The sequence below is a fragment of the Pocillopora damicornis genome, chromosome 10, assembly GCF_964200805.1.
Source record: "Pocillopora damicornis chromosome 10, jaPocDami1.2, whole genome shotgun sequence".
Classification (NCBI taxonomy): domain Eukaryota; kingdom Metazoa; phylum Cnidaria; class Anthozoa; order Scleractinia; family Pocilloporidae; genus Pocillopora; species Pocillopora damicornis.
Window position 1 is genome coordinate 6,430,139 of NC_142679.1, and position 26,180 is coordinate 6,456,318.

The following is a 26,180-nucleotide window of genomic DNA, read 5'->3' on the forward strand; positions in this document are numbered from 1 at the left end:
GCCGGCGAGACGTCTGCAAGGGGTCTGAGTATTAGTGACAGGCCTCTGGCAAATCTCACCCCGAGTCTTCTGAAATATTCCCACGGGCGGGCGCAGAGGGGTACGTCCTGCCGGGCTAATGATGAAGGTATGCTCACAGGTGAAAAGTTTGAACAAATTCGAACTTTCTGCTCATTCCTTTTCACGCCTTGAAGGTAAGAGAAGCCTATGAGCTTTAAACAGCTCAATTGTTCGCGGGAATACTTCTCAGTATTCATGGGATTTACTTTATCATCTTGCCAAGATTACAAAAATAATTCTTACGGACGTGTCGGAAATCGAACGGAGGCGTTCGGAAGTGGCGGAGTCGTCCAGAGTCGGAACAACGCAAGTGTCCGAAGTCAGACGGAACCGTCCGAAATCAGATGGTACTGTCCGTAATCAGACAGAAGCGTTCGGAATCGGGCGGAAATGTCCGAAATCAGACGGAGGCTTCGTGCGGAATGAGAGATTTGTGTCACCTTTTTCCCTGCTTGCAAATCGGAAAAAGACTCAAAAAATTGAACAATATTATCGGTACCAATTGAACACTTGCAACAATGGAGAAAGACACAACAAACATGTAAGTCAAATTTATTAAGCATTCTGCACAAATAATTTTTTTTCAAAATCGCTTGGATAAAACCGTCGCCCTAGCACGTTGAACAGCGCTTGATCAAAGATTTTATTTAAATTAGTCACACCTCGCTACTTCAATCTCATTTTGTGTAAGTTAAAAAAATAAACCATTTATAAAAAAGTATTATTTTTTAAAAATATTTTGCTAAAAAATAAAAATTGGAACCTATCTAGTAAACATACAAAATAAAATTCTACCTGAAATACGGTTGAGTCACACCAACTGGACAATGTACCATTGGTCACATTCACGTGACTAATCATAGCAGCGATGGTAGAGGGGGATGCCTCATTTGATGGAAGGGTAGGTGCCCGTTGTAGCAGGTTCATTTAAATTCAATCTTATCGATAAATTGATTTGTTTGGTAAACACGTAAATTGATCACAAAAGGATCATTCCTAAATCAGGTGGTATAAATAGCTGAAGATCGTTCGTCTCTTAGCCGTGACAATAAAAATAATAATATTATGTGTATACATATATATATACACCCCTATGTAACGATTTCGGCCAGTCCCAGCCAATCAAACGGCTTAGAAACACAATCACTCAATTGAAGCGAATACATGTGGCATGCACAACTCTTCTACTAAGTCATTTGAAAGAGAACGTTGAACTTTTTCATGCAAACAATTTGTCTTCATTAAAAGAAACAGCCTTAAGGCACGCGAACATTTCCTTGTTTGCAGCTGTTATTTGCGTGACGCTCAACTATGGCACTATCAGGCATCTTGTCACGCAATGCTAAATACGCCATGTCACGCTAGAAGTATATTATAACCAGCTTCTCGGTAAAAGTAGCCGATTTTGACCTTTTTAAACACTGTCATGAAATTAAGTCCCTTTTCTCTTCCGCGTACGATACTTGAATTTTAATGATGCAAGACGAATGAATGGATCTATTCCGCTGGGCTTGACGATCTGTTTTGGCAGATCATCCATCTTGTCACCATTCCAGTTGGCGTTTTTAAGACTGCTTAAAGCGACTGAAGGCAAGCTGTAATTTAAGATCAAAAGACAAAAATGTAACTATTTAAACTTTAGCCAAGACTCTCTCCAGGAGTCCCTGAGACGGGAGGAAGAGAAAGCCTGAACCAGATAGTTAAAATACCGTATGAGATTGCTACTGTTATACTCATGTGGTGGTCATTGATCAAATCGATCTTTGCACATCTGATATTTCGGATTGATGTCAGTGTCGGAGCAACTACACACCTACCCCTCCCCTAACTCAAAATTGTCAACTGATTACAAGTTAAGGTTAATGTTGGGTCAGGGGAGGGGCAGGTGCGCGATTGCTTTGATACTGAAATTAATCTAATATTTTACATAAACTTGCCTCAAAAGCTTGTCCTATCGTCATAGTAATATCATCTGACATAGTCTGTTCAAAACAAAATTACAATCTTATTCTAGCAAAATCAAAGTCGATTAGAATTGGTAACTAATTATAAAAGCTTGCTGGAGAAGGAAACTGACATTTTGGTTCCAGCTAAAGAAATCAAGATAACAGTCAAAATAATATGTGAAGTCACTCGCACAGAAGCAAAGAAAACTTGTTCCTTAAAACTACTGGACCCGGTTGTTCGAAGGGTGTAGTGTATAGCGTAGTACGTTTTGTTTACACTTATCCGCTGGATAGCGATTTATCCGATGGACAGCGTTACTTGTCCTTTAACCGACAAGGCCTTGCCTGGGGCCCGTTTCTCCACATATTTAGAGAATAAAGAAGCACGTTCTGACACAGTTCCAGTTTTAATTCTTAAGTTTATAGTTTTATTGTATACTTGACAAAGTTTTTGTTTGAGTCTTGAATGAAAACAGAACAGCGGACCCGTTAAGTTAACAGGGCTTTCGAGAAATGGGGCTTTCGAGAAACGAGTATACAGTAGAACGCGCTAACGCGAACTCTCAAGATAAAATGGTTCGACTCAGCGGGAGTTCGAGTTCGCAGATAGTAAATGACTGAAAAAGATGGGTCAAGGGAAATCGAATCTTGTTTGAGTTACCGGGAGATCCGAGTAAACCGGATACGAGTTAGCGGATTTCCACTGAATTTTAATCGTACACTTTACAAACTCCTTAGCAAATGTGCTTTTGAACTCATCTACACCAGAATATCTCGTCCTGAGGGAGTCCACTTGTTCGTTAACAGATGTGTCAGTTTCTAAACAAGTGAAATTTCCAAAAAGGAAAGATTACCCCAATTTTCCATCCAAGCTTTTAAACTAAAGTTGCTTGGAAAGGATAAGAAGTGTACACTTATACACGGCTTGAAGGCATGGATAATTTTAGCAACTAACTCACCATGTTATCCATTCTGAACACGTGACAGTAATGGCTGTTTGTCTTAGCGTCTCTGGCGATATAAGCAAACACTGTTCTGTCTTCTGGATCCTGTGTGATGTACGATATGTTTCTGATGTCGTGATTACTGACCATGATCTACGGAAAAAAGTGTTCCGATTAATAACAATACTCGGCTTGATATAAATAAAAGACCCAACTAATCTGGTTCAAGTCCAAAAACATCATGATTACTGACCATGATCTACGGAAAAAAAGTGGTCCGATTAATAGCAATACTCGGCTTGATATGAAAAAAAGACCCAACTAATCTGGTTCAAATCCAAAAAGATCAAAAGTACATTATTTAGAAACGCTTCCATCATCGTAGAAGTCATGATATCATAGTTATCATGATTAAAGAAATTTTTAGTTGAGTGTCGACATATGATTGGTCCAGAAAACTTGCAACACTTCCTCGACCAATCAGATTCAAATTTAAAACTAGACTCGTTTTGGTCACTCGCATTATCCCGCGCTTCAATCAAATTGCGTGTTTTAAGTTTGAGCTCTCATTGGTTCCTTGACATAACTTCCTTTCATCTGATTGGCTGTTGCTTTGGTTTTGGTTTTACAACGCTGAATCGAAAAGCACTTCGCCATTTCTACCGTAATTGGTTTGATTCAGGAGCAACATTTGATTGCGCTAATAATTTCCCAGGCAAGGTAAGTCTTGAAAAGGATTCTTATCGGTAACAAAAAGTGGGATTTCGACAACAGGAGCGAAAGTCATCATCAGAGGAGTGAGGAGTTTTTTTTTTTTGTCTAGTGTCAAAGTCTAATTCGCCAAAACTGATTGGAAGGTTTTGCCGTGATGGTATTGGCTAAAAGATTTAAGTCGCGAAAGTCAGTTTGATTGGTCACTTTCAATCTGCCAGTTATAGGAGGTCATTTGAGTGATAGTTAATTGTCAATATCTGTCAAGAGGAGAGTGAGTGTTCATTAACCCTTTACACCCTAACATCAGAATGAATATTCTTCATTCTGTTCTCTATACATTTCCTAGGGTACTGACAAGGAGAATTTGTTTTACAATCAAGAGCTTCTTTAGTTGGTGATCATTTCCTTTATTCTCGTGACCTTAGTGTTTGTTTCACGGGGGATATTGTTGGGAGAAATTCCATGCTAATCACTCTTAGGGGTCAAAAGGTAAACCCAGCTTTCGAAAGTCAGTCGATAAATGATCATTATTTCAAATCGTCGCGGTTACCCTGGGAGTCAACTAAACTGGCCTAACATTTTTAAAGGTAAAAAATAGTTATCTTTTTATCTTCATCTAAAAAAGTCCAAATCCAAAGCAATACTTTTCACTGTTGCCATTTACAAACGTTACGTAAACTACAGCCACTTTTACCACTTCGTGGAACTCGTTAGCTTTTCCTGGTGAGTACTGATTGCAATGAAGAAAGCATTACCTTTGACCTTGCATCAATGAACTTAATTCCTTTTACGGACACTGAAAGCATCACTGAGGGAATTTTCTGAAGCTTGGCTGTAGACAGCTAAAAAAGACAAACAAGAAAAATGAAAAGATACATGAAATATAGAAGAAGCCTACCCAAAGGTTCGCTAAAAACCATCAACTTTCCCTGTATATTTTTCTTTCAGACCTTTAGTTCACAAACAGTTATAGCAGTTTTAAATTGAGGGTCGAAATAAATCGGAAATTGTCGTGGTCTTGCTTTACCTCGCTCTGTGATTGGTCAAGAAAACTCGCGCCACTGTCTCAACCAATCAGATTCAAACCTAAAACCAATCGCGACTTAGTCACTCACGTTTTCCCGCGCTTCAAGCAGTTTGCTTGTCTTTTTTTTAGTTCTCATACCTCGCTCTGTGATTGGTCAAGAAAACTCGCACCACTGTCTCAACCAATCAGATTCAAACCTAAAACCAATCGCGACTTAGTCACCCACGTTTTCCCGCGCTTCAAGCAGTTTGCTTGTCTATATTTTGAGTTCTCATTGGCTTCTTGGCATATTTCCTTCACTCTAATTTGCTATTGTAATTATTTTGGTTTTGGTTTAAAGACTCTCACTCAAACTTCGCTCTAGTAGGTAATACAACTTGTCTTACTCTCATTTTACGGGAGGCTTCAACGGTAGACTGCAACCCCGTGATTGTTTTAACTGCATGCGACCCGAGATACTGAAAAGAAAAGCATAAACCAAACCAACAATTATTCCTGTGAAACCAAAGGAGTTTTAAGGACTGGTTATAATTAACAACTACTCACCGACTTAAATGTGGCTTGTCGTGGATATTTATCGAGCCGCGATGCGGCAAGTTAAATATCTAACGCTACCCACCGGCACTGAGATAATTAATTGTTTTAGTATTACTAAAACAATGAGATAATAGAGCAAAAAAGATAATTTTAAGTCATTTATTCCTGCAACAAATACAATATTCTCGGGCACAAATCCAGCGCGCCTCTCTCGAAGGTGAATATCAAAGGATATTCGGAGTTTGTGTAACCAATCAGAGCGCGCCTTAGACGTTACACACTGTCATAGTGCATACTAATATATGATTATCACAGAAAGTGACATTCCTGACCAATGCAGTGTCCAAAGTCCCTTACAAATTCTCTTTGACTAGTTTTCCACTCACCAGAGTACTATAATTTACACTTCCATCTATCAACATTGAGGGTTCGTGTCTCCACTTCATAGACACATTTTCCTTTGACTTCCTTTCATTCGCCTGCAAAAGAAAATGCATTCGGACTCTCAAAGCAGCAACAATCCGAATTGAATTGTCCTCGGTTTAAAATCGAGGTTTACATGACTTCATACCTTTTCAGGACCAGTCATCAACTCTTCGGCAGCCGCCAGCAGGTCATCTTCGGTTGTTGCTCCGGCGGTTGTTATAGTCGGCGGTTTCTCATCTGGGCAGTACATTTTGAGCTCCGCTAACTGTACTTCGAGAGCAGCACTACTGTCTTCAAGCTTTGTGTTCTTAACAATTAAAGAACGTGTAAATATCAAATAAATGAACTCATGTATAAATAAATAGATAAATAAATATATGAAAAAAGAATAGACAATTAAAAAAATAAATAAAGACCGAGCCAGCCAGTTTTTAGGTTAGACAGCCAGCCGGTCAGTCGGACTGTCGGTAGGTCCGTTGGTCGGTCAGTCAGTCAGTCCAGTCAGACTGTCAATCAGCTGGTCAGTCAGTCAGTCAGTTAGTCAGTCTGTTGGTCAGACTTCAAGCTGGTCAACCAGCGAGCTATTCCCACAGTCAAGCAGCCAGCCAGTCAGTTATTCAGCCATCCTAGAAAGTCAATCAGTCCGTCAGTCTTGCCGCCACTCGGCTTCAAGTGGTCTTGACTTACTTCTAATGGTTCTTCTCTTTCTTTTTTCTTCGCTTCCTTTTTTAATGAAGCCATGATTCGTTTCCGATGACCGAGAGAGTTTATTTCCAGAACCTAGGAGCCCGTAAAGAGAACTGCATTAAGCTCCCGGCTTCATGACAAATCTGCACTTAAGCTGAAATTTAATAACGCGTTAAGCCCCGTTCATACGGTCATGATAGTAGATGATAGTTTCAACTTTCATTCACTATCATTGACCACCAAGTTTGCGTTCAACCGTTTCATGTCTATTTTGGTCCCGTTAGCGGATATTTTCTTCCTTAGAAAATTACGCGCGTCTAATTAGCTGAAAAAACGAGTGCGTTTTTGATGTAACACGAATGCGAAGTTGTAACACGTGTGCAAATTATAAATAACGCGCGCGCGCGTTCAAAATTTCACCTTTTCACGCAAATTCAGTAATACGTAACAAAATTATTTCTTGTGCACTTTGGTTTAAACAGGCACATATAATTTACTCGTACTTATTAACACCAAATTGCACTCAAAATGATGTCATAACTTGTTATTGTTCTTGCGTGTGCGCTGCTTTAAGGTGAATCAAAACAGTTTTTCCATCGACAGAATTCTGGAAAGAATACCCGTGTCATCGCGCGAGATTAAGTGTCAGAAATTCTAAAGAATGTCCGCTTAATATGAGTCAACGTCACTAACCGACGTTAGCTCCACTTCCCATAGCCTGTGTATTCTCTCCATATAGGTAAAACCATTGTGTTGAAACACATCATAGTACTCAGAGAGACTCAGAAGCTCTAACCAGTCCTCCAAACTCTCAGGCTTTGCTGACGCAGGGTCGTTGAGCCGGGGACAGGGTTTTAAGGTCTTCACCGCTTCCATGATGGTTCTGTTAAAATTAAAATAGGGTTGGTTTCACATTCAATTGGATGTCTGTAGTTATTACTTTTGTTTCCCGACGTTCAGGTCTAAAACGATTGGTCTAAAAAAGTTGTACCATCCTCTCAACCAATCAGATGCCAACTTAACACCAACCGTCACTTGGTCACTCACGCTTTCCCGCGCTTCGCGACTCAGTGCCTCACAACGATCAGATGCACCATCCTCTCAACCAATCAGATGCAAACTTAACACCAACCGTCACTTGATCACTCACGCTTTCCCGCGCTTCGCGACTCAGTGCCTCACAACCAATACCACAATGACCACAACGACCAATCAGATCAAAAGAAAACAAGAGACAGTTCGAGATAAAAGAATAACAGTGAAACCAACGAATTATATAGCCCAGTAGTCAACGTCTCCCAGTAAATTCTTCCACTTCCACAGTTAACTCGCTTAAACTATTTGCCGACTCGCTCACTCTCATTCCATATCTCATTTGTAGCGTGGGACAGACAAATTTACAATCATTTCAAAACGCTTACTCGAACTGAAATTAGGACTGAATTTTTTAAAATAATAAATGAATTTTTTCATTCGTACCTTCTGTGGTTAAAGTCCACAATTCCTATATCCATAAGATCATCATCTTCAAGAACCCCATTCTGTAAAAGTGCCACGTTGGTTACATAAAATTTATCTTAATGCAGTAAACGGTTTGAACCCGGGGGTAGCATGTAACAGTGTAGTTTGATCGCCCGGGTGAGCGTAGTCCTGAGAAGTACTGTTGTCAGTAGTGGTAACTGATGTTTCGACAACCTTTGATGATAATTTCTGCTCGGGTTGTCCAAATGTCAGTCGCTACTATCGACAACAGTCTTCCTCAGGACTACACTCATCCGAACGATTAATTGTACCACATGTCGTTATCATTAGGTCTAAATGTTTTGACCAAGAAAGAGGCGCACTAACATGAACAACAGGAACAACAGCAAAAGTAGAACGTACCAAGAACATGATATTGTCAAATCCATTGGCCACCAGACATGACTCGTACTGATCAAGATCCAGTGCCTTCAGCCAGCCCGCTACAGTGTCTGCCTTGCCTAACATGTACATACAAGAGCGCAAAATGAAGAAATAATTCTCTTAGGCGAGTTGCAATTGAAAAAATTGCGGATAAAAAGCTCAGAAATTTCTAAGCTTCGACATGATTCGAACCCATGCATCTCAAAAACTAGGTAGTCGCTACTACCAATTGAGCTGGGAGCAAGTAAAATTTAAGTAGGGTTACCATTTTCTTTTACAGCAGCTCTCCTCTGCTCGGATCATTGCTTTACTTATAATTCAACCGAAAGTCAACATATGATTCATTTCATTTAGTTGTGATCAGATTCGTTTACGGGAACGAAGCGTGCATTTGTTCAGACTTCTTTTTCACAATGTCTTTAATTCCGCTCACCCGCGGGGATCATTTAGCGACTTTCTTTCCATCTTCATGCCAACATGTTTTACTTCATTCAAATGTGAGTGTCAAGTAAATTCGATTTAATTTTCCTTGCATTTGCCATTGCTCCCCTTTTAGGAAAATTAAGACCAAGTGTCTGTTACGTGCCCTTTTCTATGCAGAAAGTCATTGCAGATTCTCCTCGATATCTTCTAGGCAGGTGTTTTTTTAAATTCTAAAGCAAACACGACGAGGGAAGGAAAAATAACAAGAGCAACTAAAACGGTTAAAAAGACACCTGCATCAGCGATCTGTAGCTCTAAAGTCTGAGGCATATCAATCTGAGATATTGAAGACAGGAAGGCTTCGATCTAAAGCAAAAACACAAGAAAATTAATTGCTAATGTAATTACATGCGAAAGATACGTCAGGGTCTATATACTGAATCCCATCTTTTTACATGCGCAGGGAGAAATGTCAGTTCTATGCATAATTTCCCGTTACTAAATTACTTGTTGTTGCCGTTGCTGTTTTTTCGCGGAGGTATTACGGTTTGTTTACCATTTGCCAACCAATACAAAGAGAGCATTAATCTGCTTAGTGACCGATCACCAATAACTATAGAACATGTTCTTAAAGAAATCTCTCTTCCTCTATTTTATAGCAACCCCCTATCTTAAAGATCAGGGTAAAATTATCTGAAAGATGAGAGCAATTTTCAACGGAGTGTCGAAAGTAATCCGAGATTGCGCTGGTTTTTCTCTCTCGCGATCTCCGATTGGTGTAGAGAACTCGCAAGGCTAAAAATTGGCGGTCGCACGGTCGCCAGTGGCGAGTTAAAACTGACCAGGGCCACCAAAAGTTAAGGTTTGAATGCCCGTTGTGCGACTATGCTACAGAATTTCGAAAAGTTGCAACGTAAATTATGCGAAGTACAAAGTTAAAAATAAAACTCAATATGTAGTTTAATTGGACTACCTTTCTCTTCATTTCTTTGCCTGGACTATAAGATCATCCATTTTAGCGAAGTTTTTAGTTCTGAAGTGGAAATTCCAAGCCGTTATAACAGTGATTTCACGAGCTTGTTCTTTCCTTTTAGTTAACACTCCGTTAAAAGCCATGGGGCGTTTATTCAAGTTTTTCATTTTAGACTAAAGGAAATCGAGGGCTACTTCATTTTGGGATGAGCAACGAAGAATTTAAGGAAACTGGCCCGACTGGCCACCAAGCACTAGAGTTAATTTTTAGCCCTGAACTCGCGTCATCCTCTAAACCAATGAGATTCAAAACTAGAGCCAATGGTGAGACTTGGTCACCCACGTTTTCCCGCGCTCAGTTCAAGAAATTCACCTGTTGTTACCTTGATTTCTCATTGGCTAATGATGACATCAACCCTTGTTCTTACAGGTTGCCGTCATTAACTTAGCTTCGGTGTTTCGTCAATCAATTGAGAACTGCTTTCATAATAGATTTAACAAAAACCCTGTCAATACCAAAGGTCTGAGTTCAAAAGGATAAATTAGCAAGGAAAAAATCCATAACAGGAACAAAATCTCGTTTGAAATTGAAAACGTTACCTTTTCCCATTCCTCTCTCTCGTCCATGGGGCTATCCGCTGACAATGTGCTTAACCTATATGAATCAGGCCTCTCAACAGAATCATCTTTCTTCGCAACAGTTCCATTCTCGCGGGTTTCACCCGGCGAGTTCTTGTTTACTTCATCGCTTCGTCTAAACAACACATTTTCATAAACCAACGGCGAAGGCCTCGCATCAGTTTGAGTTTCGGCTCCGTCGGGCTCTTGCCGCTCTCCACCAAGTGCAGCGTTCACATCAGAAAAGATATTTTCGCGCGAAGAATGCGGCGAAAATCGCTTATGTAGCTCGGCAAAATCACTGTTTTTCGGGCTGTCCATCTCTTGCGCGGAAGCCATTGCAGGAGGAAAACTAAACGGGTCTTGACTCCTCTCAAAACAAACAGCACTGCTTTCAGCTCTCGTAGGTTCCCCCTGTGGAGATGCGTAATCTTCATCGTGCAAACTGTCGTTGCGGGGAAGAAGTTTCGGTTTGGTCCTTTTGCGTGGAATGGGTCGGGGGGGTCGTGGTTGATCTTGTACAACTTCGGGAGCCTCCAGAATTGTCGTCATATCTGAGGATTGTAACGATCCGAAAACATCAAATACTGAGGCTTCAGCAGTGTTTGGCGACGGAGGAGAAAATGGCGGTGTCATTGTAGGTTCTGACATATTCGACATCTCGCTAGAAGCAATGCTGTCTCTGTTTAGAGTTTCGCCAGGTCCTACGGCCGAAGGTGACAGTGTACAATATTCTCCCCCAGAACCACGACTTTCTCTCCACCGCATTTTGTCCAAGTCTACCGTTCCTACCTCTGATGAGCCCTCAAGGCGTACTATTTCGTAGGCCCCAGACTTAGGGGGCCTCTCAGGTGACGTGGGATCTTGTTTCTTGAGCGAGTGCCAGTCGCAATATTCATTCATTCTCCGTGGGGGGAGCTTAGGCTGAGCTTGTTCCGGTTCCTTCTCGATCCACTGAACTCCAAAGTTAACTGGGGGTTGGGTCGGAGGGGTTGGCTGTGCTGGTCGAGGGGGAAGCTATGAGAACGTAGAAATGTTAATTAAATGAGCAAAGTACTTTCTCTTAAGAGAGACGTGGCCAGGAAGCTGTGAGCGAAGAGGAACGTAAGAAGTCTGCTGAGAGTTATGAGCTGAAGGATGGAAATGGATTCACTCTATAACGCACCAGGCTTCGCACTTAACACTTCTAAACTCTTCGCACTACATGCCACAAACTACACAATTCGTTCTTCACGTAACACACATAACACTTCACTCGTTACACTTCGTTTCGCTCCACATACTTTCCAACGAATTCTTCCCGCTTCCCGCTTCACATTTCACGTACCATAAATCATTTCTACATGTAGGAAACCTTACTACTTTCCAAACAAAAAATCAAATACGGCAAAACAAAAATTTTCTCTAAAAGAAAAAAAAAACACTTGAAACACCTTTGGAGCCACTTGTACACAAGTTAACCACGAGTTTCACCAAAAGCCGGTTACTAGCGGTCCACTGCTACCTTCAAGCAGCAAGCTCCCGTGTGTTGGGGTTTGTCCTTATGGCCCCTTTCCGGGCACTGCCGTCTATTACACCATAGGCAGCCGCTTAAGGGAAAAGTTATCTGATGATCTGATTGTTAATTCTCCTTTCTTGGCTACTATTCATTTCCTTGTAAATCCGCTACGAGAATTTGATGTTAGATTAAGATGACAAGTTTGAGTATTCTCATTGCCTGTTTGCTGGATAATGTAAGAATATTATAGGGAGAAGTTACATGTTAATCACTTTTGGGAGTTAAAGAGTTAAATAAAGTAGATAGCTTACTGGAGGCACGTTTCGTGGAGATGGTGCAATTTCATACACGGGAGACACCATAGGCGGGGGCACCTCATACAGAGATGTCGAGCCAGGAATGTTCACTGCGCTGGTCCGTTGCTGGGTCACTCGCGCTGGTTCTGTCTGAGACCCTGTTTTTTGAGGACCTACCATGGCAAGGGTTTCATAGTCTCCACGGCTGCTTAGCTGCTGTTGGATGTCAACTGGAGGGCCCAGCTTTTCGTATCCTTCATCTTGGGGTGGGAGCATGGGTTCATACCCAGGCAGAGAAGCAAAGGGTTTCATTTCAGGCGCTGAGTCGCCAGCGAAAGAGCTTAGGTTTCGTGGTTGTACAATCTCGTACCCTGGTGCATCCAAGGGGCAGGATCGGTTTGTTAGAGTCGTGCCACCTGCAGCAGAGGAGCTCACCTCCGGGCTACCTCGCTGATTCTCAGATGTTCGACTCAGTGGAGGAACTATGTCGTAAGAGGGCTGTTCCATTGTAGCTTTTCGTGGTGGGAGGGACACAAAGTCGTAATTAGTCGTTTCCTGTCTTGGGTGATTGACCGGCTGATTGACCGGCTGATTGACCGGCTGATTTCCAATACTGGTGTTTTCGTACATATTAAACGACTGACCCCTTGGAACTCTAGAGGGGACTTGAACGGGAGGGCCATTCTCCTCCTGACCATTGCCTTTTCCCCTTAATGTTGCAGGGGGGACTTCATAGACACTATCATGTTGGTTTACATCAGGTTTCGGTCCTGATGGCAGATTAACAAGGTCATAAGTGCCTCCACTTTGGTTCTGCGACTGTGAATGTGGACGGGTGGTCTCACCAACCAAACAATAGTCAGGATTGTCTATGCTAGCTATGCCTTCAAAAAAAATGGGAGATCACTCAAACATGGCCCCTTAGAAAGCTCATGAAAAGGTAACTTCTGCTAACAAGTCTGTGGCTCTATACAGTATTTTTCGATTGGGTGTCGAAAGTAATCCAGGCTTCCCCCTGGGTTTCACTTTACGGCGCAATTTGATTGGTCTAGAAATCTCGTGCCATCCTCTAAACCAATCACATTCAAAACTAAAACCAGTCGCGACTAGGTCACTTGCGTTTTCCCGCGCTTCAGGCAGTTTGCTTGCATTCACTTTGAGTTTTGATTGGCTGATTGTGACATTTTCTTTTCTCCTGATTGGCTGTAGTGATTATTTGGTTTTACAACACTCTATCCATATCCGCTCTATCTACCGTTGTTACGCGCCTAAGCGATATGTCCGAGTTGAAATAGGTAGCGACAAACAGTCTGTTACAAAATGTATGGGGAGGGGAGGTGGGGGGCGAACTGTCTTCAACTGTCTTCTCATGAAAGTTTAAATCCCTGAAATTTCTGTTGCGTACATGCACAAGTGTTCAAGGTCTAATCCATAACCTTTTCGTGGGTACTGTGTCTGGAGTAAACGAGTATTAAGTTACATAAACTGACATCTCCATTTTCCGGCTCCTGTCACTGTACGTCAGAATTTTAATAAACGTATGCCACAGTACCAGTGAAAGAACCTTAATGTCTACACTATTGTAACTGACATGGAAAGAGTTTCACTTTCCCTAGCCGACCAGGAAATGCCAGACAGGAATACTCACCCGCCGGTATTTGAGAAGGAGGCCCTGTCCAAGGCGAGACAATGGGCTCACCTTCTTTCCGCACTTTGGCATAGGTACTGCCTGGTCGCAGTGGGCATTTACCATTAGAGACTGCACTAGGGTTGCCTGGAAGTCCCACAAGAGTGTAACCAACAGTGATCTCCTGGGAACTTAACGCGGGTGGTGCGTCTGTGGCAGGTTGCTCAGGGAAACCCAATAGGGTGTACCCTTCACCAGCAAACGTCAAATTGTTATTGATTGGAGGTCTGGACCCTACTTCTTCATATTGAGTCCAGTCAGTAGTGTGTCTTGCAGACGCAGCTGAAAATGAAAAAGGGTCGACGTAAAAACCTCTGAATTAGCTAAGATACATTTTTCTTCACAACTCAAAGAATCAGCCACCGCATGAATTATATAAATCTACGTACACTCTATCAAAAATGCTGCAATCTAATTGACTTCGCTACTCACCACCTATTTCTTAAATAAACTCGAAATGTGGTATAAACAAAAAAGTGACTCACGAGGGCAGCTGAGTGTGTCACCTCTGATCTTTTTGTTCTTTAATCAAACTGTTATTAGCTAATAACCTTGGATGCCCTGGGTTAAAGTTGTCGCGTTGTAAATATGTAAACCTACACTGTGTGTTGAGACTTACCTTTAGCTGGTGGTACCTGATCATAAGTTGGCTGCTCCTGGAAACAAAAAATTATCTTCTTTTAACTATACAAACCGTGCTGTATGTATTATGGACCAAGCGTGCGGTCAAGATGGCTGGATAAGTTCCGAGTTCTTTTTGGCATTTCTATGGACTGAGACGAAGTCATGGCCCACAAAACGCAAAAACAAGAACGAGTCACTTTTAAATGCATCCCAGGTTTTCTGCAAAAATCTAGGTTTTGCCAAAAGTCAGCCAGCATTAATTAATTGACCACGCAAGAAGCTTAGTCAATAAAGGATTCAGTGTATAGCAAAATATGTCTCTTTCATTACAATCAAGAATGGTTTTTTTTTGGCGCGCTGGAAAATTCATATCATTTTGTGTTTTAATAATTATTTATTTTTTCTAGTTTTTGTAGCACGTTAAACTCAGAACGTCTTTCATGTCTCTTTTGTTAGGAAAGTTCTCTGCCACTTTTTACCACTCGATGCCGACGACATTCTCCAAAAATCTTGAACTTTTTAAGTCCGCTCGATGCAATTTTTTGTTCTTGCGCGGGATCAAAGCAGGCAATAGAGTTTTAGATCCACGTTTGGTGTGTTCACCGCAAACATAAAACCGCGGTCAGCAGTTTGTGGTTAGAGGTTAGAAGTTTCGAGACTTTCAGCTTTTTAGATCGACGTTGGCTTTCACCTGAAAAAAATCAACATTTGCGCTGCCACCTGGAATTACACAAAGGATGAGGTTCCTTCATTTCAAACACGGAGTTCAAACGTAGACGGCAAACGGCGAACGTGACCGCTGGGGTCACGTGACTCGTTGACGTTTGCGGTCACACAGTTTCTAAAACAAACGTGGATCTAGAACTCCCAAATGACGGGCCTAGAATATAGTCATATAAAAACAATGACAGGAAGACAAAGTAGACATGGTTTCTATGGCATACATTCTCCAATGATTACTGAACCTCTCAGCCTCATTCTCAAAAGCTACAACTCTTAGGACACAGGCTTTCCAAACGCAAGTTTCCCCAGAACCATGATGAATTGAATTAATTTTTTTTAAAGCTAGCAATCATAGAAACTTTATCACAACTAATAGCCTGTAACAATTCAAAGGCACTTACAAATGACTCCTGTCTCGTTCGTTGGGTAGGCACAGCATCGTAAGTCCCTGATCTTCGAAGGGCATTTGGATCCAAACCTGTAAATGACAAAACCTAGATCAGCTGCAATCCTCGATAAAACCGTCCACAGGTTGACAAACAATGATCAGGGGGCAAAGTGCATTAGTAAAGTAGCAACAAGATTTCGAGTGCAATTTGTTGTTAATAAGCACGCGTAAATTTTTCAAAGACAACAAAACTGCACGAGCCTATAGGACAGAAAAAATTTACAAGTTTTTTTACACCAAATTGCTAGCGAAATTTTGTTAAAAATTACTTGTCACTAATATACATGAATAAACATCAAAGGAAGGCAAGACAGACGTAAATTTTCAGAGCGTGCGCGTGCCATTTATAATTTGCACTCGTGTTATAACTTTGCACTCTTATTACACAAGAATGCACCCGTTTTCAGCCAATCAAAGGCGCGCAATTTTTCCAAGTACGTTATTAACCTCCTAGCTCCCTAGAGTGATCAATAATCAGTTAATGGGAATCCTCAAACTCATCATGCAGAAGTTATAGAGATCTAACACCAAATACCCCAAAAATGGTTCAATTTCATAAGAGTACGTCAGAAACAAGATAGAAATTTATCAATCAATTTTACAACACACCTGTCTGACGTGGAACAGGTTTATAGGTTGAACTCCTGGAAACAGCCATTGACTTAGGACGCTCGGGGAACCCCTAACGTTATACATTAGAAATTGAAGATTACAACTAATCACATTTTTAAATGCAGTTTTTAATTGACTGTGGAGGTTTACCTCTTATAATATTTTTTTGGGGGAGTCTAGTTGCCACAAAGAAAAGATAAAAATGACTGGCTGGAAGATATTTACAGGATATCTAAAGGCCTAAAAATTGGACAACCAAAGAGAAAAAGACAATTTTCCTAAGATAAAAAAAATTACAGAGTATCAACAATAACTCGTATCAAATTTCATTTCAGGTTAACTTTAGAAAACTGATTCTGAGTATTGAAAAAAACAACAACGAAAAAAAAAAACAGCGTACTTCTACACCACTTGCATACAGTGTAGGTTGTAAACTGGCAATGCTGCATATCTAGTCACCAAAACCCTTCTTTGCTCACCATGAGCAGACGTTCAACCCAAATGTTCAAGGCTTTGAGAACTAAGGAAGCCTGGTTTCAATGGCTAAGTTAATCTGTACTCCCGCCCTGAGTGATTGGTCATACTCTAACTAAAATGAGTGGCATAAGTAGTTGGCTCGTCTTTCACTAGAAGGTGGTTGACAAACCCTCCACTCAAATTAATAAACAGAAATCTTGTAATTCATCCCTAATGAGTCATTTGAAAGTCTGCCCTTTCCCCCAAACAATGTTGCAAGAAATTAGTGACCAATATTTTTACGGAGATAAATAAAAAGTTATAGAGAAAATTCAAAAAGTAGTGGAGCATGCCACATCTTTTGCCACTCATTGCAGACAGTGACAGCTGACTCTGATTTGAGTATAACTTGGCAATTGCATAAAAAAATCAGGTGCTCTCTTTCCTTTTCTTACTCATCCACCAAACTGACAAAATCTAAAATGTTGACTAAATCATTTTTTAAGAATAGAAGCCTGTGGATGATAGTGAGTTTGTAATTAAAAGCTTTTACATTTACTTATCAATGTGCCTTTGATGGCCAAGTTTATATTGGGAAGACAAATAGTCCATTTTACAGTTGAGTGCCAGGTTGCCAAGCCTTTGAACAAGAGGGAGGCTAAGGTTGACCTTGTTGTGATACAAACATTCTGCTTTTCAAATGTAAATTACTTTGTTATCATGCTAACAAGATACTGATCTTTATCATAACAAGCTACCTTCAGCCTCACTCCAGATCAAAGGCTTGGCAACTAAGTAAACAACTGTAAAATGGCCTATTGTCATACATGTTAAATTGATTTGAACTCACAGGAAATGTGTCTGATGTCCTTGCTGAGTTTCTTGTACTTGGTTTGAACTCTGTGATGACAGCAGAGAAAATAGTCATTAATAACAAGGACCTACAGTGTACATGATGCAAATGAAAATCACAGACATCTTTCATGACACATCAACGGGTAATTTAGTTATCACACATGCCTTTCTCCACCCAGGAGTACTGGCTAACTTTTGAGAAAACAAAAATTCCTGCAGAAAACCTGGGATGTACTTCAAGTGACTAGCATCTGATTTCTTCTCACAATAGCACCTCCAACTCAAACATTAGGGTCATGAAAATGAGGGAAATGATAACCAACTGAACAAATTCTTGAAAGTTGAACAAATTTTCATTGTTGGTGCCATAGGCAAGGTGTAGAGAACAATAATTACAGAGATTAAGCATTCTCATAATCACCTCAGACTACTGAGATAAATTCATATTTACTGGGATAGGGAAGCTACACAATTCCTTCTTGACAAAAGATTCACCACATATTGTGTAAAATTAGTGTGTCAAAATGTTAATATTATCCCTCTGACCCCTAGGAGTCACACATTAAGGTCACGATAATAAAGGAAATGATTATCAACTAAACAATCTCTTGATTGTCAAACAAACTCTTCTTATCCACACCTTAGGAAATGTATGGAGTGTAAAAATATACACAAACATGCATGCAACAGCTGGAAGCATTTTAGTTGAACAAATCATCTCAACCAATGTAATTTAACATTATCAACTGAGTTGATACCATAAATTGGCCACCACAAATAATTTAAAAGCTAACATTTCAAGCATTAGCCCTTCATCAGAGTGAACGTCAGCTTTGAAACTCTTTCCTGAGACGAATTTACATTATAAACCTAGTTGATAATACTAAATTACCCTATTATACCCTCCCACTGATGTAGCACCACAGTTTCCTCAGAAACTTACCCCTTTATTCATTTATCTCTACCAATGATCTGACTTTTGTCTGCAATTACTCACAGAATTGTTTGAACTCACCAGTGTTTTGCCGCCTTAAATAAGAAACAGGCTCTTTGAGGCTGGAGGCTGGTTAGTAACAAGTTCAAGCAGAAAATTAGTAGCATTGAAAGAATTGGAGCATCACTAGGTATTAAGGTGATTCCTCAGTTTTGCGCTGCGCATCCTGTATTGCGCATAAGGATCAAGTAATCAGAGCAATGAGCACATGCGCACTCCCAAAACACAGTACTATTTTTCAATACATGGAACAGGTAAAGAGGTGCAATGGTCTTAAGCTCTTGAATGTGCTTGGTGACCTATATTTTTTTTGCATAATTTTGGTGTAAAATTTATCCCCATTAAATTTGGGAAATTAGAAAAAATTCCTTAAGGGAAAAAAAATAAAGCTAAAAGTGTGCACAAGGCCCATTACTCGAGGATGCAAATTATGACCTTGAAAGGAATGACTTGAGGAACATTTTGAGTGAATTTCATTAAAATTTGCATGATTTTCCCAAAACTTAAATACCAAATTGTTCCATAAGCTTGAGACTTTCTACCTGTCAAGTTTTTTTAAAGTGTTTATTTAAAAACCCTTGCTTCCAGCTGCAGCAAAATGCCGTGTGTGATTAGTGCCAGTACAGGCATTAATGGGGTAAGTTTTGTCCTTCATGTCTCCTAAACAAGCCATTGACCTATCTTTTTTATTGTATTTTTTTGAAACAGACATTGGTGAGGAACATTTAAGGAGAATTTTAAAAAAATTGTTCAATAACAGCTTTTTCTGAGGAATCACCTTAACAAACTTTATACAGTGAAAATGGAAAATCATTCTAAAGTGCATAAGAGCATGTTAACATTATAGAAGTGATTAGGGGAACTCACCCCCAGCCCTCCCAAAGCTACAAATTAAAATAGCTGGTTACTCTTCAAGCACAGCTATGCTCCAGGAAATGTATATTAGTTGTTATCACTACCATTAATAAGAAGAACACAATTGATTATGACACTGGCTAACTTCCTTTTGGAAACTTGACTTTGCAGACACATGCTGAAAATCTGACTATGAATGTGGCCATTTTCTTTTCAGTATCCTGGCTAAATTTCTGTGCCATAACAGATTCTCAAACCTCTTCTTTCCATCTCTAAGATGTCTGTTTGAACAAGGAGCTATGCAAAAGGCATTCTTGCCAAAAGAAAAAAATTGGTTTTTGATAACCAGGACAGAGGCAGCTGCTTTTTAACCCCTTTTTGCACCATAGTATTGCCCAACTTGATTGCACTGTCTATCAACAAGAGACCCCATCCATACATGTATACAATTGTTTTGAAAAGGTTGTAAAAGTGCATGCAACAAACCCAAAAGGTATTGTGAGTAGTTTCAGGTCACATCTCTTTAACCTCATGATCAGGATTTTTGAGAAATCTGAGAATGATGAGGCATTGCGCATTTAATGAATTTATTTATTTATTTGACTTAGATGTAAACTCATTGATTGCCAGATACCCAGATAACCTTTCAAGATTTTTTCATGCACTTACATCCTTTTTTTCTGAAAACCTTCTCAAAAAAGCTGCATGCAATTGTGTCAATCAAACCTTTCATACAGGTTTAACAAGAAGATCAAGGTACAATTATTATAAAGGATAAGTTTTATTTAAAACACACCATATATTAGTTCTTTAATCTCCCTTGTTCTTCCAGAAGGGTGTGATGCTAAAAGGTCCAACACTGTTTTGTTGTTGCCATCCACAACAGTGACATCAATTCCTATGGCAACGAACAATGAGACCTTATCTTCTACATTTGCACAAGGTTATACTATTTTCATACCCAGCCAGGACAAGGAATCCTCTAACACTGTTTAAAAAGCTGGATTTCACTATTTCCCAACCATTCCAGAGCTTTCTGACTAATAAAACTCAAAATCAAGACAACTCTGATTGCCTTGGATGGTCATCCACCAATCTGGAAAATCGGGGGTGTTTCTATATTCCTAATGCATCCCAGAGTTCTAAGATGGTTGCTGATCATTGAAGATAACTATATGAAAACTTTATTCGTCACCGATTCTCTAACTGCTCAGTTCCTGCATCCCCAGCTCAAAGATAATTGGCATCTATAATCAACTAAGACAAACATCTGGCGATCTTCTAATACAAACATATATCAGCAAAATCTGGGACAGTCAAGAAATGGTGAGATTGCCAATAGTCTGGGACTTTTTAGATAAACGAAAACCAGCCTTTACCCCAAGGTTCTCACTTCTAATATCTTTACTTAGTATTTAAAAATATTCATAGAACCATTGAGTCAGTTTCAGTCTCAGAATTATCGTACTAACAATGGTCAACACTTAATCAGCAAAGATAAATTTTTGTACAACTTTGGAATTATGACATTAACCCTTGGACTCCCAAGATCCATTTAGCAATTCTCCACTCTCACCAATAAACATTTCCTTGTCAATGAGAAGGAAGAGTTCATTGCTATGATATACTCTGCAAATGACCCTGTCTGTTCTCACAACCTATTTGCAAAATACTATATTGGAGGTAAAGAGTTAACCCTTTAACCACCAAGATCTCATTAGAAATTCTCCTTACTGTCTGCCAAATAATTCTCATTATGTTAGTTTGAAGAATTTGGTATTGAATCAATTAGTAATCCCATAATTGATAGTTTTCTTTATTCTCATCACTCATCTGATTGATATTGTATAGATAATAGTAAGGAGAAATTCTGTCTTGGTCACTCACAGGAGTTAAAGGGTTAAGACTGAAAGGGAAGCTGTAAAGAGTTCCAAATTAAGCCTCTAAAGTCTTAATTGCACAGCCAGAGTCTCAAGAGTTGTCCGGTGAACTCATGAGTAAAAATTTTTAGTCACCAGCATTTCAGCCTCTGAACTAATCAACTTACCACACTGTAGAAGAAGATTAACCACATCCACTTTGCCATACAGTGCTGCTTCATGAAGGGCTGTTCCAGATGTACCCTACAAGAGTTATAATGTCACTTAATGGGAGCTATTTATTGTCATTAATCATAACCATTACAATTCCCTCAAATGTAATTGGTGTATTAGCTGCTTTTTTTTCACTAATCATTCAGTACAGTTGTAATTGGACTTAAATTTCCTAAGGTGCTAAGAAAGAGAACTTTTTTAATAATCAAGAGTCTCTTTAGTAAGTGATCATTTCCTTTACTCTCGTGACCTTAATGAGTGATTCAGGGGGATGTTGTGTGGAGAAACTAGATGTTAGTCATTCCTAGGGATGTCATTTTCTCAATTAGTGATTTAGAGGTGATGTGGGGAGAAATTAGATGCTAGTCAATCCAAGGGATGGAAGATTAAAACTGATATATTACCGATATATTGACATCCATTCCACAACTAAGGAAATATGACACCACATTTATATGGCCGTTTCTTGCAGCAAGATGAAAAGGGGTGTGCGTTCTAACCATATTTCCATGTTCAAGGAGATCAGGATGATAGTTCAACAACTGCTTGACCTATAATCAGAAAATTACCATTTTTAACCCAGTTCTAGATTATTATTTAAATAACCCTTTACACTCTAACATCAATATGCATATTCTCCATACTGTTCTGCAAACATTTCCTTAAGTGCAGAGTAGAAGAGTTTGTTTAACAATCAAGAGCTTCAGTCTGTAGTTGGGGATCATTTTCTTTATTCTCTTGACCTGTACATTTCCTGAAGTGCTGACAGGAAGAATTTCCAAAACAATCAAGAGCTTTTTTCAATGAGCTGATCATTTCCTTTATTCCCATGTGTGATTATAAGGATGATGTGGTAAGGACAAATTTGATGCTAGTCACTTTTGGGGGTTCAAGTGTTAATTATTGCTAACCCCTACAAATCAAACATTTTAAAGCCAAAAAAACTGAACATGTCAATTCAGTTCACTCTCAATGAACCACCTGACTCAGAGCCAAGTTTCTATGAGTTTGTGTCTGAAATGTTTTTTACTTACAGCTTCCATTCGACCATACTGTGCTGCTAAATCAAGTGGTGATTCCTGACGACTGTTTCGAATACGAGGATCTGCATGATTCTGTAACGAAAATATGATATCAAGAAAAATACCAAGCACATACATTTAACTGAATTCACCTGGAAAGAATACTGGCAAAACACCAGTCTAACTCATTAGGGACAACAGCTTGTGTGGTAGAAATCTAATAAAATCATATTATGCAAGGTCTTATAAAATGAACATCAGAGCCTTCTGCCGATTTTTTTTTAATCATTTCTATTCAAAGAAAAACCTACCGGTATTTGTTGTTCAAAGGGCAGATAATGCTATTCAATGGATAAACTGCTATCCAGCAGATAAGCATTAACATACTGTGTGTTATCCACTGGATAGAAATTTATCCAGTGGATGGTGTTTGGGCCTGTTGGTCAAAGGGATGACAATGCTATCCAAAGGATAAATTTTTATCTACTGGGTACTGCACCATCCACTGCAAAGAGATTTATCTAGAGGATAGTGTTATCTACCCTCTGAACAACTGAATCCTGATCTGTCATCAATCTTTGCAGCTTTCATACATTAAATAATAAACATCATGTACCTCAAGTAAAACAGCTACAACAAGACTTTGCCCAAACTGAGAGGCAGAATGTAAAGCTGTGTCCTCTGTATCATTCTGTTCAGAATCAGGATAAGAATAAACCACAAGGTCAAGAAATAATCCACGTACGTCTAAAATCTAGTACTGCTCAGTGACAAACCTGTTCATTGACATTAGCTCTTGATGGTCCTGTGTTTATGAGCACTTTAGCAACATCAGCATGGCCATTCCATGCTGCCAAATGAAGGGGGTAATTTCCTAGAGACATAAAATAGTTCTTTGTTTTTAGATCAAATTTATTGCGTTACGTCAAAATGGAGTAACTGAAGGAAACAAATTTCATTCGACCTGCAGATTGAAAATCAAGTAAACCAATGTTCCTTATCTCAAAGTGTATCAGATGCCTTCATGGAAGAGAAGAATACTCCAAAATCTGCCTCACTCCCAAGGTGCAACTTCAAAGCTTCAGCTGATGGTGGTGTCCAACTACAGCTATAGTATTTGGGAGGCACTGGTTAAATTCCTGTCAAAGCCTGAATTTCATTTTGAGGCTTCTTTTCTCCAAGTGCTAAAATTACAGCTCAACTATGGATCATTACAACACTTGATTTTCAATCCAAAGGTCTGATGAAGTTTATTTCATTACAAATTGTGAAGTTTGGTTGTTTGGTTACTTCAGCTCACATGCAATATCATTCCTCTGATACTCACCAGAAGTATCTGGAATGTTTGTTGAAGCATCATATTTTAAAAGAAGCTCAGCTGATGACCTGAGAAAGAAGCGAAACAAAAATAGATAAATGTGGGAATACAACTGATAGAAAAGTCTGTACTGTGTGCATTGTGATCTTCGACCAACAGATACTGGTTGGAAAAAGGGAAAAAACTTCTGAAGAAATAACAATGCTAGGAAGGAGGCAACTTGTAAAGAAAAATGTGTAAAAAATGGAAGTGTGAACGAAACCACTGATACAACTAAGAGAAAAGGGGTCCTAAAAGACATATACCTCTTCCACTGCCTTTTCCTTTTGTGAAGATGAAAAAGCAATTACTAGTATTTATGGTCATTTTAACCTTTTTAACCCCAAAAGAAACAACCATTTACTTTTTCAATAAAGTGAAAGCTGATCATGAGAATCAAAGAAATGATTGCCAATCTAAAAAATCTTTGATTGTCAAACAAATTCTCCTTGTTAGTACGAAAGGAAATGTATGGAGAAGAGTGTGGAGAATTTGGATACTGATATTAGTAGTGGGCTAAAACAACATACAGTAGCCTAGTATAGTGTAGCCTATAAACCAAACACCATTAAGGACACTAGAGTGTGTTAAATCTCGGTAGAGGAAAATTATGCCCGCATCCATGGAACGTGGTAACCTTAAGGTTAACGAAAGTGATAAAACATCAATAGCTAGAGGGTTAAGGTTCAGGAGGACATACAGGTAAGTGGAAAGGAATGGCGCGCCAGTCTTGATCGAACACACATTCGTGAATAAAGTTCATTTTTCGCGATTTTTGGAATGAGCGATCGGCTGACAAAGAATTAAAAGTTAACTGAAAATATCAATGAAAGACAGCAACCGAGTTATGCACGTAATTGCACAGTGCGTGTAATAACACGTCCAGGTTTCCTTGTGTCATTTCCGATCCAAGTAAAAAAAATATTATCGTTACCTGTGACCATTTAATGCTGCATAATGAAGCGGAGTGTATCCAAGTTCGTCTTGATGATTAGGGTTGACGGTCCTGCTCATCAAACTGCAAAAGCGTGAAAATCAATAAACAAGAGCAAAAGAGCAATCAGCTTTCATTTCCTGTCAATCTGCAAGACAGCTCCCAAATACCTTTGAATTCCAGACTTCCTTGTCTTATTACCGAGAATCTTCTCGATGTGTGCGACATTTCCAGTTTTTGCAGCTTGTAGAAGGTCTTGCTCTTTCCCCATAGTACCTGAATAGGTGAAAGAATGGCTGCCTTCTTGCACAAAATAATTGTCATGTAATGTGGGAGAAAGTGCCAGCTTAAACCGCCATTTTGTTTTTGCGTTCCAATGAATGACCTCGCGCCAGTCTCCCTCGTTGAAATTAATACGATCACAGCTCATTTTAGCTCATGCCAATTCTATCCAACTTTGTTCCGAACTTTGAGATCGCCAAAGGTTACTTCCCACCTTCACAGGCCGAAAAATGGATTTTTCTTTTATTTGTGTAAAATTCACACGTGGCATCTCTGCTTATGGAAAAATCTTTGCTCATGGAAAAATTAAAAGCGGAAGAAAGTCTTAAGTAAAAACAAATTTAAAAAATTTAAAAAAAGGCTCAACAAAGAAAGAAAGTACCATTCTGTCAAGAGAAGTAAAAAGGGACTTTTTCTTTAAAAGGGACTGATACTGGCGGAGCTCCTCACTGGCGTCCAGATTTCCGGAACAAAGAAGTCGCTGTCAAATCAAAACTTGCCATACATGATGTTAAAAACGAGGTTTCCTTCTCTGTTTGTAAGTACCAGCCTTGGTACAAAAACAGTAAAAATCACCTCGAACAAGAGCCCATTAAGTAATGGGCTCTTGCCTCGAATCGTAATTTTGAAAGCTGTATCTCGATTCGTTGTCTCGCTCCTCAGCACACTTTCCGGTCTTTCCATCTTTTGCCGCGGGTTTTTCCTTTGCTTTTGGCAACTTTGCTCATTATTGTGTCGCCCTCCAAAACGCTCTTTGAGCGATCGAGATAAAACAGCTATGGTTACATTTCCCGGGAAATCTTGATCCATTATCATTAATGCCAGGAGGTCCCGTTGTCCTATTGGTTTGCGGTCTTAAAAGGCAAGATAATCTCCTGGCGTGGCGCTGGTTGTTTGCGAACCTTTATGAGCTAAAATCTCGCATTTGATCTTGGGAGGAATGCAGCCACTTTGAGCGAATTTATAGGGTATATGGATTTAACCGATTTTCGTGAAACTTTGCCAAATCTTTTAGAGGAATAATGATAAACGAAAGTGTTTCGGGAAATTTTGATATTAGAAATATCTGTCCCGTGGCGCCCATTTACGCAACGCGCCTTGCACATTTACAGCTACTCCAACTATAGATACTGATATCTAGACAACTAATCAGAATAAAAAAAAGCTTGACACGCTTTTGTTGAT

The 26,180-nt window shown here is 39.6% G+C and overlaps 1 protein-coding gene across 3 annotated transcripts; it reads right to left on the bottom strand.

Annotated features, from left to right (window-relative positions):
- Positions 1 to 596: 596 nt before the first annotated feature.
- On the bottom strand, positions 597 to 25,099 carry LOC113670334 (uncharacterized). Of its 3 annotated transcripts, XM_089183695.1 has the most exons (29): positions 24,884 to 25,099; positions 24,714 to 24,797; positions 23,750 to 23,808; positions 23,199 to 23,296; positions 23,039 to 23,113; positions 22,435 to 22,515; positions 21,805 to 21,951; positions 21,355 to 21,430; positions 20,104 to 20,205; positions 18,474 to 18,521; positions 17,454 to 17,503; positions 16,145 to 16,217; positions 15,489 to 15,565; positions 14,360 to 14,396; positions 13,702 to 14,022; positions 12,069 to 12,937; positions 10,242 to 11,276; positions 8,963 to 9,035; positions 8,226 to 8,323; positions 7,821 to 7,882; positions 7,035 to 7,224; positions 6,342 to 6,434; positions 5,800 to 5,961; positions 5,615 to 5,707; positions 5,078 to 5,149; positions 4,420 to 4,506; positions 2,966 to 3,103; positions 1,998 to 2,042; positions 597 to 1,655 (listed from the first exon to the last, which is right to left on the bottom strand). In XM_089183695.1, exons 1-29 carry the CDS (start codon positions 24,982 to 24,984, stop codon positions 1,626 to 1,628), a joined length of 4,476 nt encoding a protein of 1,491 aa, XP_089039821.1. In that variant the 5' UTR covers positions 24,985 to 25,099; the 3' UTR covers positions 597 to 1,625. The 3 variants fall into 3 exon arrangements, with proteins under 3 accessions (XP_089039821.1, XP_089039822.1, XP_089039823.1); XM_089183696.1 differs by lacking the exon at positions 18,474 to 18,521 and having other exon boundaries at positions 24,884 to 25,096; XM_089183697.1 differs by lacking the exons at positions 597 to 1,655; positions 1,998 to 2,042; positions 2,966 to 3,103 and adding an exon at positions 3,122 to 3,209.
- Positions 25,100 to 26,180: the final 1,081 nt, after the last annotated feature.